Consider the following 17,951-nt stretch of genomic DNA (forward strand, 5'->3'; position numbering starts at 1 on the left):
AGTAGTCTTCAGAAATAGATCTTCAGGATTCAGGAGATTCTTACTTGGATGTTGGCTTCCTTTTGTTCTGTTCTATGTCAAGATGATAACAAACTGCTTCAATAATGTTGCAGGAGGCCAATCAATGACTGGTAGCGTTCAGGTGTGTTTTTCACCCTGCTATGCTTTTACTGCATTGGCAATATGTTTGGTATCAATGTCATTGCTCAGAAATAAAGACACAGTCCTTTCCAGATGGTATTACATGTTGGCAAATTAAAATGCTCGACGCCACTGCTTGACATGCAACTCCAAACCGTGATTTAGCCTCAGCTTTGTTCCACAGATGGCTGTAGACACTCACTGTCGTACCGCTCTCCTCTGATAATAATTTAATATACAAAAATGTACATTTGGATTCATCACTTCATCAAACCTGTTGCCACTGATTTTCAGTCCAGTTCTTGTCTAATTTTGGATACCTCAGCCTTTTCTCCCCATCTCCCCTCGCTAGAGATTAGCCTCTTGACAGCCACCTTTCCACTGAGGGTGAACAGACAGATGAACTGAAGGGCCTGATGCATCTCTCAGGTCCTGTTTCAGGTCTTTCATTGATTTGTTTGGGATATTTCTCAAGGATATGACTTTCAGAAGCTGCTGATAGTTGGTTAGACTTGTCACTTTTTTACTTGTCCACACTGTCCAGCTTCCTCAAACTTAAGGGCACACTGTACATCATGGAGGTTTTATGCTAATATCTTGATACAAAAATGCTACAAAATTTTATACAATTTAAAATCATTTAAAATAGTTTCTTTGCCAAAATGTCTGTTATGTGTAAGCACATGACTGGTTCATCCATGAGTCACAGGTTAGTGTTAGAAGTTTAAACTCCCCGGAAGGACATTATCACTTACTTTGAAACCAAAGAAAATAAATTATGTGCCATTGCCAATCTTAATATCTTACTAGGGAAATTCCACATGCATAAATGTAAATTTCAAAACTCAATCCCAATATTTAGTTTGTTTTTAATTGAAATTGAATATTACTTAAACTCTCTTAAATGAAATTCAAATTAAAAAGGTTTATCATTAATTGAAATTCATCCAGAAATTTTCAACAAATGAGCTGTCACAGATACAATTTTCAAGCACAAAGCTACTATGAAGTCTGTCACATCCCTTTTTTTCTTCTTTATTTATTTATTTACCCCTCTTATTTTCATTTTCATTGTATTGCTTATTGTTACTCTTATTTGCCCTGAATGTCTACTGTACAAACTGAACTGGAATGATTGACTGTTCACTTTACAATTTCAAATAAAGTTCTGCAAAAACAAAACAAAACCTCCCTGCCTTTCGTGCTTCCTAATCCTGTCCGGCAGGTGGCGCCTCCTGTCTGTGTGACTCCTGTGCGCAGCTGCAGGAAGCGTGTATGCGGAAGCGGTGTCTGAGCAGAAACGTGGATCGCTTTTAAAGTTATTACAGCTTCATCAGCGGTTTGATGCCATGAAGATAAACGAGAACACTTTACTGGAGGGACACAGAGTCGTGCTGGTTCCTTACAACGTAAACCACGTGCCCAGGTAACGTGAACAGCTGTTAGTGGAAGCGATCCCCGCATCACAGCTGTTTACTGTCCTCTGCCCCTTTTATTCCTCTTCTTATCACCACATTTTGTTACAATGTGTGTGTCTCTTTATGTGACAGTCTTTTAGTGCTAAGTATAAAACATTTGTTTACAATAGCATTTACAACTGCACAAGGAAAGGCAATACAAAGAATAAAGATTAATCCGTTCAGGTCATATTTACTGCTTAATGACACATTATTTGTCTTTAGTAAAGAGTATGTTTTAAGGCAGAGGTATCAAATACGTGGTCTTTCAAAGGCTTTGCGAAGTGTGAAACCTGGAAAAAGGAGGCATAATCTTAGCCTTTTCTCTGCTTTTGCACTATTAACTATTGTGTTGCAACTCGTTAAGATGTATTGCACTATAAGAGTGTTTCTAAACTGGTCATCCCCCTAAATTAATGTTAGAGATAACCTGTCATATAACACTGAAATAAAATGACTGAGCCACACAGTCATGCAGATGTTTTTCTCTGAGTTCTCATTCAGCTCATCGTTTGTTTTTCCATCGGATGCTTCTTTACATGTGAGTGTGGCTGTAAAAGTTAGTTAAATAGTTTGTCATGCAGCAGTTTTATTGACATAGCCAGCTGGAGAACTCCTGAACAGGTTGAGCCAGAAGCAAGATGCATATCTGCCACAGTTGTCTTCTATTATAGCCTTTTTCACAGCAAAATCACAAGTACCTCCCATATCATATCTGTATTAAAACATATAGTTCATAATTACCGTAATTCTGGCAATAATAGATTTTTCTCAACCCATTATTTATTTATTTTTTATTATTACAGCAAATGTTTCAATTTCTGAGTAATTTAGTTTGATCATAGTAACCAGCTGTCTTTGTTATTTCATATTTCCTGGGCGTCTTTATTAGTGAGTTTAACTTCATCCAGGTATCATGAGTGGATGAAGTCTCCGGAGCTGCAGCAGCTGACCGCTTCAGAGCCGCTGACCCTGGATCAGGAGTACGACATGCAGAAGAGCTGGAGGGAAGATGACGACAGTGAGGAGCCGTCAGTAGACATGATAGGAAAGCAATGCCAAGAAAAGCATTTTCATTGTGTTTGTGTGTTTTTATGTTGCCTTTCCAGAGTGCACGTTCATAATTTTGGACAAGCAGCGGTGGGCTGACCCCAGTGTGGAGGAGGAGCAGTGCATGGTGGGAGATGTCAACATCTTCCTGACTGATCCAACAGACCCTTCGCTGGCTGAGCTGGAGATCATGATAGCAGGTTCTTAAAAACATCTATAAGAGAGCAATCAGTGCATTTTTACATGCTCGGTGCAGACTTTTTGTTCAGTTGTTACATTGTTTTGATTCTGTGATAAAGAAGAAGTGTTCTTATTGTTTGTTTTTTAACAGAGCCCAGTTACAGAGGCAAGGGCATCGGAAAGGAGGTGACACGTATGATGATGTGCTATGGTGAGGCAGCCAGAACAGTCTGTCAGACTTTTAAAGATTTCTGTATGGAAATGAAAGATTTTTTCAGCCTTTTTTTTAAGTACTGTAGACAGTATAGTACAGTTTTTACATTACATTTGTAAAAAACAGTTATTTTATGGTGGTGATTAGCGTGTTTTCCTCCATCAGGAGTCACCAAACTCGGAGTCAGAAAGTTCCAAGCAAAGATCGGGCTGGAGAACCAGGTCAGCATCACCATGTTCAAGAAGCTCCACTTCCAAGAGGTAACCAGATCCCACTGTGTGGAATTGTGGATATGCTCTATAAAATAAACCTTTTCTTTGGGAATTCAATACAAAGTCTTGCTTGCTGCAGGTGTCGCAGTGTGCAGTGTTTAAAGAGGTGACACTCGAGCTGACGGTAGATGAGTCCGTTCGGACGAAGCTGCTGGACGATGCAGCTCACGTGAAGGAACGAGATTACAGACAGACCTGCAGCAGCGGACCTGAACTGCTCTCACAGTGAGGTTCTATACTGAGCTTCTCACTCACCTTCTAAAGACTTCAGCTTGTGAAGCAGGATGATGTGACAGGATGACATGTGAATCTGAAAACTTGCAACAGAATTCTGTATTCGAGTCACAAGAAATGTTATTTTCTGTCACATAGTGGCAAAAAATTCTGATTATAAGACAAACAGAGGCAGACAAGGACAAAGCCATACCTCATTATACAATTTTAAATAAGGAAATCCAGATTCACAATAGAGTTGAATGGGTTCTTCCTTTTTGGATACGCTTCACCAGGTTTGTGGAATTCGTCTTGGTGGTTTTGGTGTGATCTTGCTGGATGTTGGACTTTGCGGAGGAAAAAACCTGCAAATTGTAACCTGAACACTGTTGAAAAACAAATGCATAGGTGTGAATATGACATCAAACTTTCATCCTCACGTATCAAATCGTGTACTGTAGTCGAGACATTGATTTAACCGTTGTCATCTCCGACCCGAGGACTAAAATGAAATGAAAGATGCTGTGGCTGATGTTTTTAGTGGAGCTGGTTCACTTTATATTGATTGCGTACCACCTTAGCAAACTAGAAATCACTTGCCAATGCAAAGATTTGTGCTTCTCTATCTATAAACCAAGTTAATTTGGAGAAGCTTTACACTTAAAATTGAAAGGTGATGTTTTTATGTTTGGTTCAGTATTTCTATTGACCAGTTCTGACTTTTTGAAACTAAACTTCAAATTGGACCAAACTGATGGTTTTAGTCACCAGCTTTCAGCAGCATTAGGCGCTACTTCTTTTTAATTATTCACTCTGTCCCCAGAATGAAATTAAGAGCTTTTTTCCACTTACTGATGCACAGCCATTAAAAACCACAGCCTAATGTGTTATTTACACATCTCTTATACATTAAAGTCTCATATTCCTCTTAATGTCACATATTTTTCTCAATTTTGTTGCTGAAAACTGGTTGGTGTCAAACATTAAATGCCAGCTGCGGGAGCTTTATTGCCATTTTCATACTTCATACTCCTAAATCTCACTGTCCTCCTATTCAGTCAACAATGGACATTCATGAGGTCTTGAGATTCAGGAAAAAGGACTAGATGTTACAGTCCCTGGTGCATTGCTTTAGATGGAGAGACTCTTGAGGGATGGCTGTCATGAGGAAAGGCAGCCCAGAAACTTTACCAGCAGTACACATCGTTCTGTGCCTCAACTTTCGGTCTTACTCAGGCTAATCTGCCATTTTCCTTCCTTGGTTAGGTTTAGGGATTAGAGATCTGATCTAGATGATCATTTTAAAGTTTAGGACACATCGTCAGTAGTGGACCTTGGATTCATCGGGTGTTTCGGCCATTATCACTAGACCCCCTCATATAAGGAGGCCCTGCCAGGGTTGATCAGGCCCTAGAGCGTGTCACTGGTTTATGTTAAACTGTTATTTTTCTTCTCCTTTCTTCTGTTTAGTTTCCTACAGTTTATTTTCTATCTATTCACTGCAACTGAGAAATAATACTTACCTCTTTAGCATTTATGGAGCCTAAATTCTTCAAAGGGGTAGAAATGATGATAGAGAGAAGTAACACAAAAGGGACAAGATAGGAGAGAGCAGAGAGGAGAGCCGGAAGGGGGGCGCCCAATCTGGCTTCCCAGACCTCCCCGCCGGATCGGGCTGTACGCTCCACCTCCCCACTGCCTCCCAGAAAAGGGGAGAAGGGCAGAATATAAGGTCGTAACTAACAAACTAATTAAAATTTTCCTCTTCTCCTCATCAACTTCAGTTAAGTCGTATCATTACTGTGTGATATTAGCACAAGTGTGATACAAGCTAATGCTAGTCTACACCTTAAGGGAGTTCTGCAGTTAGGTCCATAAGTTTTTGGACATGTCATATTTGTGATTTTTGTCCCTGTACACAACCACAGTGGATTTCATATCAAAGAGCAGAGATGTGATTGAAATGCACGCTTTCATCTGCATCCACCTTCAGTTTCTGCTTCTTTGTGGGTCTTTCGGCCTTCAGTAACTGAAGACCATGCTACACTGGGTTCAGATCATGTGACTGACTGGGCTATTGAAGAATACAATCCAGATGATTCTTAAACTGTCAGGATTTCCTTTTTTATAAAGACATCTGTTGATTGCTGACCTGTGAAAGGTTTTTTCCCCATCAAGTTTAAGACTTGAAATCAACTCCAGATGAACTCCAGATTTATCTGCCTAATTTGTCATTAAATAATGATGGAACAGGCCTCATGGAGCTGTAAAATGGATTACTTCTGAGCCCTTAAAATAGGGAAAAGATATATAGAAATTCCAAAACAGGTGATATAATGTACTTTTTTTTTCTCAAAATTACCCTCAAAAAAAGTAATTCTCCCAAAAACATGGACCTAACGAAAAGCAGATTGCAGTGTGGCTGCTTGAATGATTGTTCAAGACTGAAATGATTTCTTTCAGTCTTGTTTTGTTAGACTTGAACTGAGAGGTACTTTTTTTTTTGAAGAATTGCTACATTAACTTCAGTTGTGACACCAAACCTTTAATTGAATTTCCTTCCAACCCTATTTTGGAAAATCAGATTTAGGAAACACGAACCGCCACTAAAGGCACTTTCCACCCATTTTCTTTCTTTTTTTTAAAAACTTATTTGTTGTGGTTTCCCAGACTTCATTCACACAAAATGGTCGTATTAGACAAAAAGCTAATGGATGGCAGCGGCAGCTAAAACGGAACGCTTTGTTGGTCATATTAGGTGGTTTATAGTCTCAGGTTTCAATTGTCCAAGGAGTGCATTCTGAGTAATGTTTGTGGTATTGTTTGCAATTTCTAGCTCGTTTAGTTTAGTTTTAGTCTAGTTTTGGAGAATGGCTCTAACAGCACAGAGTCCTCTGAGGTGTCTTAGTGCAGCTGTAAAAGTGGATCAAGATGTTTTCTTAAACACTAACAATGATCATCAATGGTAACTTGAATATGAGCATTATAGTTCTTTTTTGACCTTCTAAGCTGCATTTCACCACCAAGCCCATCCTGGTGCTTTAACATATAACATACCAAATAATCACATGAGCTCCACCTGTTTGTCACATTGATGTAATAAAGTCAGAAGCTCCAGAGAAGCTACATTCAGGCTCATTACACACTGATTCTCTATTACTTTCTCCATCACCTGAGTACTTTATGTTTCACAACATTTTACAACAACGTTAAACATTTCACCAAACTGCAAAACCCAGGAAGCCAACTATCCAACTTGTTGGGGTTATAACTAAAGAAACGTGTCAGCGTTTACATAAATGACCAGGATGTTGACCATTTCTTCTATTCCATATTGCACCACCTCAACACTATTTTGAATGCTATGCTAAAGCTGAAATACGTCGAATTAGCAGAGGAGAGATGGAACTTAAAAAAAAATGCATAGTACAAGTCCTGCCTTTATTTATTGTCTGCAGCTAATGTCATGAAATGGCAGTGCAGAGACTGAACACTATATTTTACATTAACAAAGACAAAACTAGACCTGAACCTATTGACGGCATTTTCTTGTCACCAAGGTGTTATTCTGTCACAAACAATATATGAGCCAAATATGTTTTGCAGCACATTTAATTATGCCGACAGGAAAATTACACAAAAAAACAGATTTTTTTTTAAAAGGCTTTTTATTTACACTGCTAATTCAATATGCACATTGAACTAGCAGTCTTGGGGGTTAGAAAGACATAGATAGACATGCCACGCTTTTAAAAACAGCACACCACTCTTTCAATAAAGTGAAAATGAATGAAATTCACAACTAAAGATGTTTGAAACAGAATATCTGAATGAGTTTTATTTGTCCTTCACCGCTGCATCTGAATTAAACATTCATTTATTGCGACAGTAGCAAAGCTTGTTTATTGGTAGTCCAGTTTAAAGACAAATTTACAGTTTGTACATTGTTACTGAAAAATTAGGTCTGCGATAAATACTCACAGTTGGGAAGCAGGAAAAATCTATGAAATGATACAATCTGTGCAGGATTTATGAAAAAAAAGAGTTATCAAGTTTAAAATGACCTGTTGTATTAGAATCATCAGCATTGGCTGAGCTTTAATTTATATCAGAACTGAAATTATTTAGTATTTCTAAATTTGCACATTGAGCTTTCAAGGTAAACGTTTGTTTTCTGATTTGCTGTTTTTTTTTAAATTATAAACGCACATAAAGGAAACAGAGCTTTATAGTGAAATGGAAGACATCGAATTCAATCTTGGAAGATGGTTGTTGGGCCACTGGATGGAGGCCATCCTTTCCTATTGATAAAGATCTCTTCCTATGACATTCATACACCATCAAAGTAATGAATTACACTTTATTTATTTGTGCAGACAGATTTCTTGCACGTACTACAGCAGCATTTATTTATTATGCAGAAAAACCGAGATGTGCTGTTGAAATTGCCCTTTTCTTTTATTAAACGGGATTCGATTTGTGGTTAAGCAACTTTACACCGTCAGAAAGGGGATTTTTGCTCTTGTTAAAGATCTGGAAGCAGGAAACAGGATGTACTAAACAAGAGATTTTGCTCTCTGCTGGATAATACCGACACTTTTTCTTAATTACCTCTGATATCTTTGGTATTCGTGTGACTGAAAATGTTTTGCCGGCTGAGGATATAAGCTGTGACAACATAAAATCCACTTCTATCATTTGGACTCCAAAGTGCAAAATTAAGGAGGGTTGACTATATGGCTGGAAAGGCTTTGTATTGACACAGCTTTTACTGCACATGCTCAGACTGCCTAATCTAACACTGGCAAATGGACAACTGTGACTGGCAGCTAACATGTGACTGGTGCAGCACAGACAGGGCCCCCTGACACTTCACTGAACGTCTCTCAAATACAGCCTGTGCTCCGTGTAATGCACAGAAAACAAACCAGCTGGCTGCTGGTCAAAGTGCAAAACATGGTTGACAGGGAGACATTTAAGATGATTACTTCTTCTTCTTTTTTAAAAAACACACTGTAGTACAAAGAGGGTACAAGAGAGACAATTCCATAGGAATTTAAGATGGTTTTCACACCTGTTCCATTGTCATTTATCTGTACAGACCTTTCACCTCCCCAGCATCACAAACATGGTAAGGAGATGCAGGGTTACCCATTTTAATGAGACTCATGATTTCTCATATTTAAAAAACAAACACACAAAATCCCTTGGTTCACAGGTGATAGTGGAAAACCTGGAGCTCTGAGCTTTGATGGAGGCTTGAGTATTTAGTTCTTAGATGTTTGTGTGGATTCGAGAAACTCTTTCGCTGCAGTCGACAGATTCTGCACCAGCTGTCTGAGCACAATCTGCTGCTCTTTGGCCCAGGATAGGCCGTCGTCCACTGCGGCGTTTATCGGCAGACAGAAAGCTTCCTTTTGCAGGTCAGTCAGGTGACAGACAGCGGCGACTCCAGCCAATCCCACAAGCAGCAGGAGGAGGAGCTTGAAGATCAGACCAATGACAGAACGGCGAGGTTTAGGCTTAGACTCCACAGCGACCTTTTTATCTGCTGTAACGAAACACATGCTTGATATCAGAGTGACTCGTCAAACCAGAAATAAAAGATTTTCTGACCACTTTGAGTGATTTGTGCATTTCAAAGAAAAAGGAAAAAAGAAAAGGCCTGTTACAAGCTGAATAAAGTCTTCAAACATAGATACGAATACTTTCTATTTCAATAGATTTACCACCTGCTGCCTGTCCGTTCTTCTTCTTCTTCTCCTCACTTTTCTTCTTCTGTTGCTCTTGTGCAGCCAGTGCTGCCTTCTGAGCATTGTACTCTTTCCTCCTCTTCTCCTTCTCCTCTGCCTTTTCCCGTTTGCGAGCCTCCCTCTCTCTGGCCTCCCTCTCCCTCTGCTTCGCCTCCCTCTTCCTCTCCAGCTCTGATTAAAGGATGAAGGAAATGTGGCCAGAAGAGATGCAATTACACAGATTTATTCTTGCTGGGACATTATAAGCTTGTATTTCAGGGAGCTTTTTCCTGCTGTCCATAAATGAGATGAAGTGCATTTACTTCTTTTCACAGCGGCAACAAGACTCCCATTAACAACGATCCTCTCAGTCTGTTGTTTGCGATACTTTTTCAAATAATCCAGAACAAAAACAACCCACAAAATTATTGTGCGAGTCTGCACTAACCTTTAAATACATTTATCTAACTGAAAACTCAGATTTTTAACAATGATAGATTTGAGTGGTGGAGCAATGCATGACTGAATGAAAGAATTCATGAACACACTTTACAGTAAAGTCGTAAGTATAGTTTTCCTTGTTTCATTTGTCTTGATGTCTGCTTTTTAGATTCATACTATTTAGACTTTTTGTGTTTTAAACCCCCAACTAGGAACATAACATACTTGTGCCTGTGTAAAAATAAACTAGCGTAATAGCAGTCTTATTTTACACATGTAATCATTCTGTGTCACTGCAACTTTTAACCACAATGTTTTAATAGTAAGAACAATATTAATTGTGATAGAATTCACCCTCAAAGTCCCACATTTTCATCAGAATTATTTTTTATTATTCATTCATTTATTATTTATTTTTATTATTTTTCCTGTTTTATGGGGTTTTTTTGTTTTAATAGCACTTCTGTAGTATTAATTCTATAATCCTCCATTTTTATTCAGTCAACATTTTCAAATCCTTTTATAATCTATTCCAAGGGCACAATGAGACTCGTGCTTCATTAATGTACATCAATCGGTGTGAATGCTAATGGTTGATAACATCTAAGTTTCCTTACTATACGCAGAGCATTTTAAATGTGCGTTTTCATAATTTCTACAACCCTGGATCTCAGTAAGAAATACTTAACTTCACTGTATTCCACTGCATTTGTTTTTTTAAAGCTACAGATGAAGTTTCCGCTACATTTCACACAACTTCAAAAATGTGTTGTTTGTGTGGACGATACACAGGATAAATATGTTCCTGTAACACTTGGGGAGGATATGACCCCACTTTGCAAATCAGTTTCTTTTAATGTATCAAACAGTTTTCTCAACCAAATGCAACAGTATACTTGTTAGTTTAAAATAGCTTTTTTTCTCCTAGTTATTACTTTTTTGAAGTTCTCGAATGATTATGTTGCCTACCTTTTTCTCTTAAAAGTCGTTTCTCTCGAGCATGATCGACCTCCTCCTGAATGGCTCTCATGTGCTGCAGAACCTAAAAAACCCCCACGATCTTTAGTATTGGACGCATTTATGGTAATATCATCAATTTGCTGACTCGTCATTCTCTCTGTCACCTTAGTGGCGCACTGTTTGCACTGTTTCTCATCCAGACAGTCTCCTGCTGCCTTGGCCAGGCCAAGCTCCAGTGGGTTATCCTTTAGGTCCAACCATTTGAGACTCTGAACACAAAGACACACACAGAAAGAGCCAAAACTGAGCTTGGGAACCTCAACAACCACACGCTTCACACCTTGTAATTACAAAGTAAGAAAACAGCAAGTTATCAGCAGCAAAGGTTAACAAAAAAGCAAAGGATTTTTGTTTAGAAACATATACTAGCGTCTTCCTGAGATTTAGGTCAAACTCTGGCTATGAATTTAGCTCTTTATGCTAAGCTAAGGCTGCTGGATGAGGCTAACTTAAACAATGGATGCACATCTATCAAAGAACACCCACCCTGAGCTGAGAGAAGCTCACTGGCAGGTTTGTCAGCTTATTGTTGTACAGGTCTAGATGCTGAAGGTTCACCAGGTTCCCCAGGTCATCTGGGAGACCGGTCAGCTGGTTTTTACTCAGATCCACCTTCACTAGGTGGGTCAGGTTGCAGAATTCTGGCTGCAGGAGGATAACCCAGTCAAAGAGACACACAGCAGTTATAAACATCCCAGCTCATTCATTAAGACATTTGAATGCATGCAGGGTAATTCAACTTGTCGCTCCCAGAGTTTCAGAAAATGTAAGTTACTGAAAATACTTCACTAAAGCAAGAGTGATTACTTTTTAAAACAATGAAAAAGTAACTAAGACAAAGAAATACTTAAAACATTTGAAGATGATCAATTACCTAATAAGATAAAATAATTTTGACCTCTAAAACTTCTCAAACAAACAGTCTTTGCAAGAAATTGTATTATTAAGAGCATCAACTTGATCAAAAACAAACAAAATGTTTAATCTGAGTGTTCAATACTCACAGGAAGGGAGGTAATGTTGTTACAAGATAAGTCCACAACTGTTACTTTGGGGAACAAGGCCTATTGGAAAACATCACATTACAAGTCAAGTTTGACATTAGTGGCAGGTAATTATTTAACAGACATTTTAACCAAGAAACAGAAATGGGAACAAACCACAGCAGAGTAACGGTGAGTGTAAAACTACAGTATGCTTTGAAGCAGCTGAGTAACTTACCAGCTCCCTGACTGGCACCTCAGTGAGATTACACAAGCTCAGGTCCACTTCATTCCCACTGATTTTATCCTTCAGGTTCAACACTTTGCTGTTTTTACTCATCCTGGAGTCTGTGGTGAGTAAACACACATCACAAGGACTGTCACAAAGAAATACTGACATGAGTGGCCAGTTTCTGTAGTTTTTTACTGCAGATACTTCTGAACTAGCAACAGGAAAACCCTGCAATGTGAACATTTTACGCGACCTGCTCACCTGTTTCGACAGCTGCGGCACAACTGTGTTAAAAAGTGAAACACGACGAAAGAGAGCGACGGATTCACCTTGTAAATGTGGTTAAAATGCGTTAGAAGGAGAGCTCTATAAGGCTGGAGAAACTGCTTCTGGCAGCACTGACTGCTTCAATGAAAATCCACGTCACTAACTGAGCGACAATACGGAGATACTGAAGCGAACAGCGCCCCCTGTAGCAACGGAGGAAACAGCGCACTGCAACCAGTGCTATCTTTGATCTTATTCTTAAAAGTCATAATATACTAAATTATAAATGATGAATATGATAATATGAAATTATTAAATAAAATATAAATTGTGAGTAATAATTATAAACAAATTAAAATAGTTAGTGTGTGGGGGCAATAGAAATGGCAGTTATATTTGATGTGTCAATCCATGCTTCTCTTCTTGACATCCCTCAAGTGCAAAAGAACCCAAACTTCAGCATCTTCTCTTAAATTTACATAGATGTGAAATTAAGAGGCTTAAACTGATTGTACAAGAGGAAGCTTTAATGAAAAGTTTTGCAATTGTGCAGCGTTTCTAATGGAAGAATTAATGAAAGAGTCCCTTTAGCGCTGAGCCCAAAGACAAATGATCTACTATATCTTTCACCAGGCATTGCTATTAAATTGAATGTTGAGAAATTCTGTAATTCAGAATTTGTGAAAATTTACATTGTGATTTGTAAATGTAAATTTACAAATAATAAAATTCTACCACCTGCAACTTTTAAAATACAACATCAAGAAATAGCCAGAACCAATGTTTTATCAATGCCAACTTTCTAGAAATTGGCAATAGTCTAACACTGCACCAAATTTAAAATATATTATATAATAATAAGAAGAAGAAGAAGAAGAAGAAAGAAGAAAAAGTATTTACCATTTTGGATAGCTTACAGCGTGGAGGTAGATCTCTCTGGACTGCACACTCACCCACACACATACACTCAACAGGAACACTTTCCTTAATTCTCTGTGACACACATTTAGACATTGCTCAAATATTTTGGTTCATATTAACATGATAGTAGGACAAAGTTGCTGTCGATTTGTCAGCTGGACATCCATGATGTGATAATGTTTCAATACATCCCAAAGGTGCTAGGTTGATTGGCTGGTTATGTTTGATTGGCTATTTAGACATTTACAACAACAAGCAGTTAAACAAGTGTACCTCATAAAGACCGCTGATTGTACATTCCAATTTCCATTTATTTAATTTTTTTCATTTGATCACCTTTGATACATGCTCCTGGTTGGTTTTTTGGTTGTTATAGAAAGACATAATGACTACGCATTAAAAGAGCATACAGTTGTAAATGTGCACATAAAGCAGCAGTAGCTACATTGTTTTACATTCCCACAGATGAGCTTTTAACTCAATTTGTCAGCTACACTTACAAAACAATAGACTTTAAATAATTCATTGTGTACTTGAAGAATAAACTGAGCATTTCACATCAAAAGAGTGTAATACATACAGTAATGTATAACAGGTCAGTAAATATTAGATGCATCAGATGAGACAAAATTGACCTAACTGGCCTATTCCTTGGTTTAATCAAAAGGAAATGAACTACAGGTGTGAACAAAGACCACACATAAGTACATGTAATCGGCAATATTTATTATTATTATTATTATTATTATTATTATTATTATTATTGTTGTTGTTGTTATTTCATTGGACTTTAGAGATACTAGTCTTCAGCAGTTCTCCACAATGAAAACATAGTTCCTATAAATACAGTAACTGCTATGATATAGCAAATTAAGAAAACCCTGTTGATGACTTTAACCATTCTGGTCCAGTAGCCGGATTTCTCCTCTTTGCTCTCGTTGCTGTTGAGCAGATTCACAGTTTTCTCAATCTTCTCCAGCTCATCTGAGATCTTTTCCATATCAAATGACACCTCCATCAGTTTGTTGGTGCTACCCTAATGTGGTTTTGTAGAAAGGCAATTAACAAGGTTTTAGGCCATATATGGTCTATTAGTTGCTGCTACATGCAATAAACATTTTTTGCCTTATAATGTAATTTTTTTCTCATTCAGTATAGGGATATATTTCTTCCATGCTTATAATAGCTGTTGTACTTTAATCTAACCTCTTTGGTCACAGGTGGTGCTTCATCAGTAGCTGCATCATAGACAGATGCACAGTGAATGAATTTTGTCATGTCTAAAGGACATACAGAACGCCACATCATTAGAATGATACAAACAATCAGTATATAGTAAGCTCTGAAACAGTCTGAGCTTGTAAACCGTACCTACACATACAAGCCTGCAAGGGTAATAGAGGTTTGTATGATAAGCTTATATGATACTATGGGACAGCGTACCTCTAAAAGAGCACTGAAAGTTGGATTTGCGCTGTTTTTCCCCACATCTCTCAGTCAGGCTTTGGTCCTCATTTGTCTCATTGTGTTGGGCTGTTGAGTCTTTCTCAATCAGATACATCACCAACATTGTCTCCAGTAGGCTGAGCAGCATGAGAGCAAAAATTCCAATACAGTAGATTGCTGAGGAGAGCAGACAGCATCAATAAGATGGAGAAGTAAATAATTATTGAGTCTGTAAGCCAGATTAACCAACAGTCTACAGCAGCACATAACCATTTTTTAAAGTTAAAAACTGCTATTGGTATCTACTAAAGAAACATTGTATGAATTTTGCAGTTTTTTAATTTGTATTTTATTCTTTTCCTTTTCAGAGTGCAACATTTTGAGAGTAGAGTATTAAAATCATACAGATATGACTTATTAAGGTTTGCACAACAATTAGCCCTGAAAAATAACAAAAACACTCATATACTGGTAAGTTTGTTTCCTTTATGTGAAATGCCAGGGGATGTATAATTGACATGATTGGACTGCTCAAAGCACTAACTGTATTGGCTGTGTACTGGTATTTTGATGTGATACAGCAGAACTTAACTGAAGTGAAATTAGACTGGAGCACAGAGTGAAGGCCAGAATCCCAGTAATCACAAGGACACATAATGTGTTGAGTCAGCAAAGTTACTTGTTGTTACAGTGAGATGAGCAGCTTGAAGTGTTTTGCGGGTGGATCAGTACATCTTTGGTTGCTTTGGTCATTATTAAAATTAATTGTGTTTTAAAACAAATAGCTCAGTGTTAAAAGATCTCAACTCTGCAGTAAAACTGGTGCACTATGCACAGTCAAACAAAGGATAGATTCAGCTGCATTACCTATAAGTGGAACCTTGTTTGAAGAGCAGGGCAGAATCTCATTGAGAATAAGTTGCATCACTGTGACAGCGAGCAGGACAGTGATCTTAAAGCCGAGTTTTTCGCCACCACTGTCGGAGATCAGGAAAGAAGCCAAGTCCAGAAACAAGAAGAAGAGGACTGGCAGCAAGAAATTGGCAATGTAGAGTACAGATCTCCTCTTCATGGTAATCTGCCAAATTTTATGTCAGGTGGTTATGTTGGATAGAGGTAACTATACATATGCTAACAAGATAGCCACAGAAAGACAAGTAACAATATCAAACATTTTTTTTGCTGCAATAAACAAAGATTATGTGACAATGTGCAGTAGCAAAAAGAATATTATATTCAGTTCAGTTCATTTTTATTTCAAACATGTGACTTCACAATCATTACAAAATATCATTCCATTCTTTTGTTTGAAAAGGAGTATTCAGAAGTATACACGTATTAGTCCCTACCCCCTCAAATTTTACCTCTCATTGATTTAATTTTCTTTTAGCCTTAAATTAAGCAAACAACATATGAAGCAAAAGTAAAGCAAAGACAAAAACAAAACAAACAAATAAACAAATAAACAAAACAAATAAACAAGCCCCACCACAGAATAGTTACTTTCATATAAATGAGGACTGACGGTTTGCAGATTGACAAATTATGAGACAAACAAACTAAAACACTATTACGAGCAACATTACCGCCCTGGGTTAACCCTGTTTTCTTCATTCTTATATTTGTTAAAAATGTGTTTTTGATATTTCATTTTAAACTGGTTTATGTTGTTACTTTCTTTCATTTCTTCTGTTAGACTGTTCCATAATTTAACTCCTGCTATAGAGATAGACAAACTTTTTAAAGTTGTTCTAACACTTTGTATTTTTAAATTCCATTTCCCTCTTAAGTTATACTCACCTTCTCTATCTATAATCAATTTACAGATTTCTTTTGGAAGCATTTTATTTCTTACTTTATATATTATTTGCACTGTTTTAAACTCCACTAAGTCTTGGAATTTAATAGCTTGCATTTTGAAAAATAGTCTATTTGTATGATCCCTGTACCCTGCATTATGTATTAATCTGATGGCCCTTTTCTGTATTATATTTATTTATAAATTATAAATAGCATCTTCTATCTGAGCATCCCTCCCTTGCACAGCTGTTCCCTATACCGTTATAGGAGTCATATACATGCCGCCGCTGCCTCAGTCTGGACTGGCTATATATTTTTGTTGATTGATACATTCAGTTATTTTACTTGGTAGTTAACAATGTCTGCTTTCTCTGAGAATCAATGCCGTTTGATCGGTATGTAACTTTGACTTGCAAAGATCTTAGCATTATTCCTGTCACCATTGTTATGCTACATTTAAAGGAACATTTCTGTACAACTACACTCTCTTTTACAAATGAAGTATATATATGAGTAATTTATGTATATTAATAAAGTGACTATCCATCCATTCATCCATTCTCCTCCACTTATTTTTTTCAGGGTTGCGGGGAGGCTGGAGCCAATCCCAGCTGTCACAGGGCTGACACATAGACTCAGACAACTATTCGCTCTCACATTCACACCCGAATTCACACCTATGGGCAATTTAGAGTTTCAAATTAACCTATCCCCACTAACTACATGTCTTTGGACTGAGGAAGCCTGAGTACTCAGAGAGAACCCATGCAAACATGGGGAGAACTCAGGGGAGAACTTCAGTTTTCAGGCCCCTCTTCTGTGGAACCAGCTTCCAGTTTGGATTCAGGAGACAGACACTATCTCTACTTTTAAGATTAGGCTTAAAACTTCTCTTTTCGATAAAGCATATAGTTAGGGCTGGATCAGGTGACCCTGAATCATCCCTATAATGCTGCAATAGGTGTAGGTGGCTGTGGGATTTCTGTGATGCATTGAGTATTTCTTCTTCAGTCACCTTTCTCACTCACTATGTGTTAATAGACCTCTCTGCACTGAATACTACTTGTTTTTAATCTCTGTCTCTCTTCCACAGCATGCCTTTTATCCTGTCTTCCTTCTCTCACCCCAACCGGTCGCAGCAGATGGCCCCGCCCCTCCCTGAGCCTGGTTCTGCCGGAGGTTTCCTCTTGTTAAAAGGGAGTTTTTCCTTCCCACTGTCGCCAGAGTGTGCCCCCCCTTAATAAAGTGTATTTATCTGAAATATATCATTGCTAATTTGAACCAACTAACTTGGCAACAAGCACACTGCATTGCTCTACAACTTACTAAACCGCAGCAGCATGGATAGTGATATCCTTTATTTGCTGTAGAAACATGAGTCATCATAGTGTGGCTAAAGTATGCAATGTACCCGATTGAAAAACAACTTTTTTATTCTGCTTTTAGCAATACTTACAGTGTAAATAATCGTAGTTTGGTTGAAGCCAAAATGGTTAACAGTTTTGTTGGTGACTGACATGTTGATGAACAGCCACTCGTACTGTGTGTGCATCACCTCACGAGACCACTCTGAGATCAAAGT

At 37.9% G+C, this 17,951-nt stretch overlaps 2 protein-coding genes across 5 annotated transcripts; one reads left to right on the forward strand and one right to left on the reverse strand.

Moving 5' to 3' along the window:
* The first annotated feature begins 1,375 nt into the window (after positions 1-1,375).
* Positions 1,376-17,689, forward strand: nat9 (N-acetyltransferase 9). Of its 3 annotated transcripts, none has more exons than XM_026178281.2 (7): positions 1,376-1,567; positions 2,510-2,619; positions 2,708-2,848; positions 2,980-3,039; positions 3,208-3,302; positions 3,394-3,539; positions 17,463-17,689. In XM_026178281.2, exons 1-7 carry the CDS (start codon positions 1,491-1,493, stop codon positions 17,608-17,610), a joined length of 777 nt encoding a protein of 258 aa, XP_026034066.2. In that variant the 5' UTR covers positions 1,376-1,490; the 3' UTR covers positions 17,611-17,689. The 3 variants fall into 3 exon arrangements, with proteins under 3 accessions (XP_026034066.2, XP_080161157.1, XP_080161158.1); XM_080305031.1 differs by having other exon boundaries at positions 1,427-1,567; positions 2,491-2,619; positions 17,463-17,688; XM_080305032.1 differs by lacking the exon at positions 17,463-17,689 and having other exon boundaries at positions 1,427-1,567; positions 2,491-2,619; positions 3,394-4,459.
* Positions 7,339-12,367, reverse strand: lrrc59 (leucine rich repeat containing 59). Of its 2 annotated transcripts, none has more exons than XM_026178279.2 (8): positions 12,197-12,367; positions 11,942-12,051; positions 11,725-11,784; positions 11,207-11,365; positions 10,825-10,929; positions 10,670-10,742; positions 9,260-9,451; positions 7,339-9,078 (listed from the first exon to the last, which is right to left on the reverse strand). In XM_026178279.2, the coding sequence occupies exons 2-8, from the start codon at positions 12,041-12,043 to the stop codon at positions 8,795-8,797; spliced, it is 975 nt and encodes a 324-aa protein (XP_026034064.1). In that variant the 5' UTR covers positions 12,044-12,051; positions 12,197-12,367; the 3' UTR covers positions 7,339-8,794. The 2 variants fall into 2 exon arrangements, with proteins under 2 accessions (XP_026034064.1, XP_026034065.1); XM_026178280.2 differs by having other exon boundaries at positions 7,339-9,075; positions 12,197-12,357.
* Positions 17,690-17,951: the final 262 nt, after the last annotated feature.

The sequence above is a fragment of the Astatotilapia calliptera genome, chromosome 8 (assembly GCF_964374335.1).
Source record: "Astatotilapia calliptera chromosome 8, fAstCal68.1, whole genome shotgun sequence".
Classification (NCBI taxonomy): domain Eukaryota; kingdom Metazoa; phylum Chordata; class Actinopteri; order Cichliformes; family Cichlidae; genus Astatotilapia; species Astatotilapia calliptera.